General features: G+C 66.0%; 1 protein-coding gene across 1 annotated transcript in view; it reads right to left on the bottom strand.

Annotated features, from left to right (window-relative positions):
- KMT2D (lysine methyltransferase 2D) overlaps positions 1-773 on the bottom strand; it is a gene marked incomplete at its 5' end in the record, with an annotated part of 23,600 nt that overhangs the window by 21,384 nt on the left and 1,443 nt on the right. Inside the window, 2 exons of the mRNA XM_017728676.1 lie at positions 207-341; positions 593-758. Of these exons, the coding sequence (XP_017584165.1) occupies positions 207-341; positions 593-758 (301 nt within the window). The remainder of the gene's footprint in view (positions 1-206; positions 342-592; positions 759-773) is intronic.

Below are 773 nucleotides of genomic sequence, written 5' to 3'. Positions count from 1 at the left end.
TGCCAGGGCTGCCGGGGGGCTCAGGCAGGGCTGGGGTGGGGGGCTCGAGCACCTCGTCCTCCTTGGCATCAGGGGAGGGGGCTGGGGTCCGTGCGGGTGAGATGGCACGAAGAGCTGGGGGTAGAAAGGTGGGAACAGTGATATCACAGCCCCCCCTGGAGACACCCACCCCCTCAATCCCAACCCTGGTGTTTCCCCAGACCCACCTGGGGGAGCTGAGGGTGGGGGTGTCATCTCAGGGGGCAGCGAGGGCTCTGGCTCCAGCTCCATCTCCTCCTCGGGGAGCACCTCTGGAGCCAGGGCTGGCGCTTCCTCTGCCACCGTCACCTCGGGGAGGAGACCTGGGGAATGGGGATGAGGTGAGCGGGTATGGGGGTCCCCTCCACTCCCCTGTGCCACCCAGCCTGGGATTGAGAGGCAAGACCCCCTTCCACCTCCCCGTGTACCCCAAAACAGGGCACCAACACATGAAAAGAGGAGGAATATGGGGGTCAGGCAAAGCCAGTGTTGGGAGAAGCCCCTGGTGTGGGACCCCCACACCCACCAGAGATAGGAGGAAGGGGAAGAGGACAGTGAAAAGCTCCCAAATTACCTGGTGGGTTCAGGTCCTCCTCGGGGAGCAACTCACTGGGGACCGGCTCTTCAGGGGGCAGCTCAACAAGGGGGGGCTCTTCAGGGCTCAGCTTCTCGGGGGGCAGCGCTTCGGGAGGAGGTTCCTTGGGGAGCAGCTCGTCGGGGGGGGGGTCATCGGGGGGCAGCTCGGCGGGGGGGAG

Source organism: Corvus brachyrhynchos, unplaced genomic scaffold (assembly GCF_000691975.1).
Source record: "Corvus brachyrhynchos isolate BGI_N302 unplaced genomic scaffold, ASM69197v1 scaffold193, whole genome shotgun sequence".
Taxonomy (NCBI): Eukaryota; Metazoa; Chordata; class Aves; order Passeriformes; family Corvidae; genus Corvus; species Corvus brachyrhynchos.
Note: the sequence above shows the minus strand (reverse complement) of the source record. Positions and strands in the feature narration are given on the sequence as shown.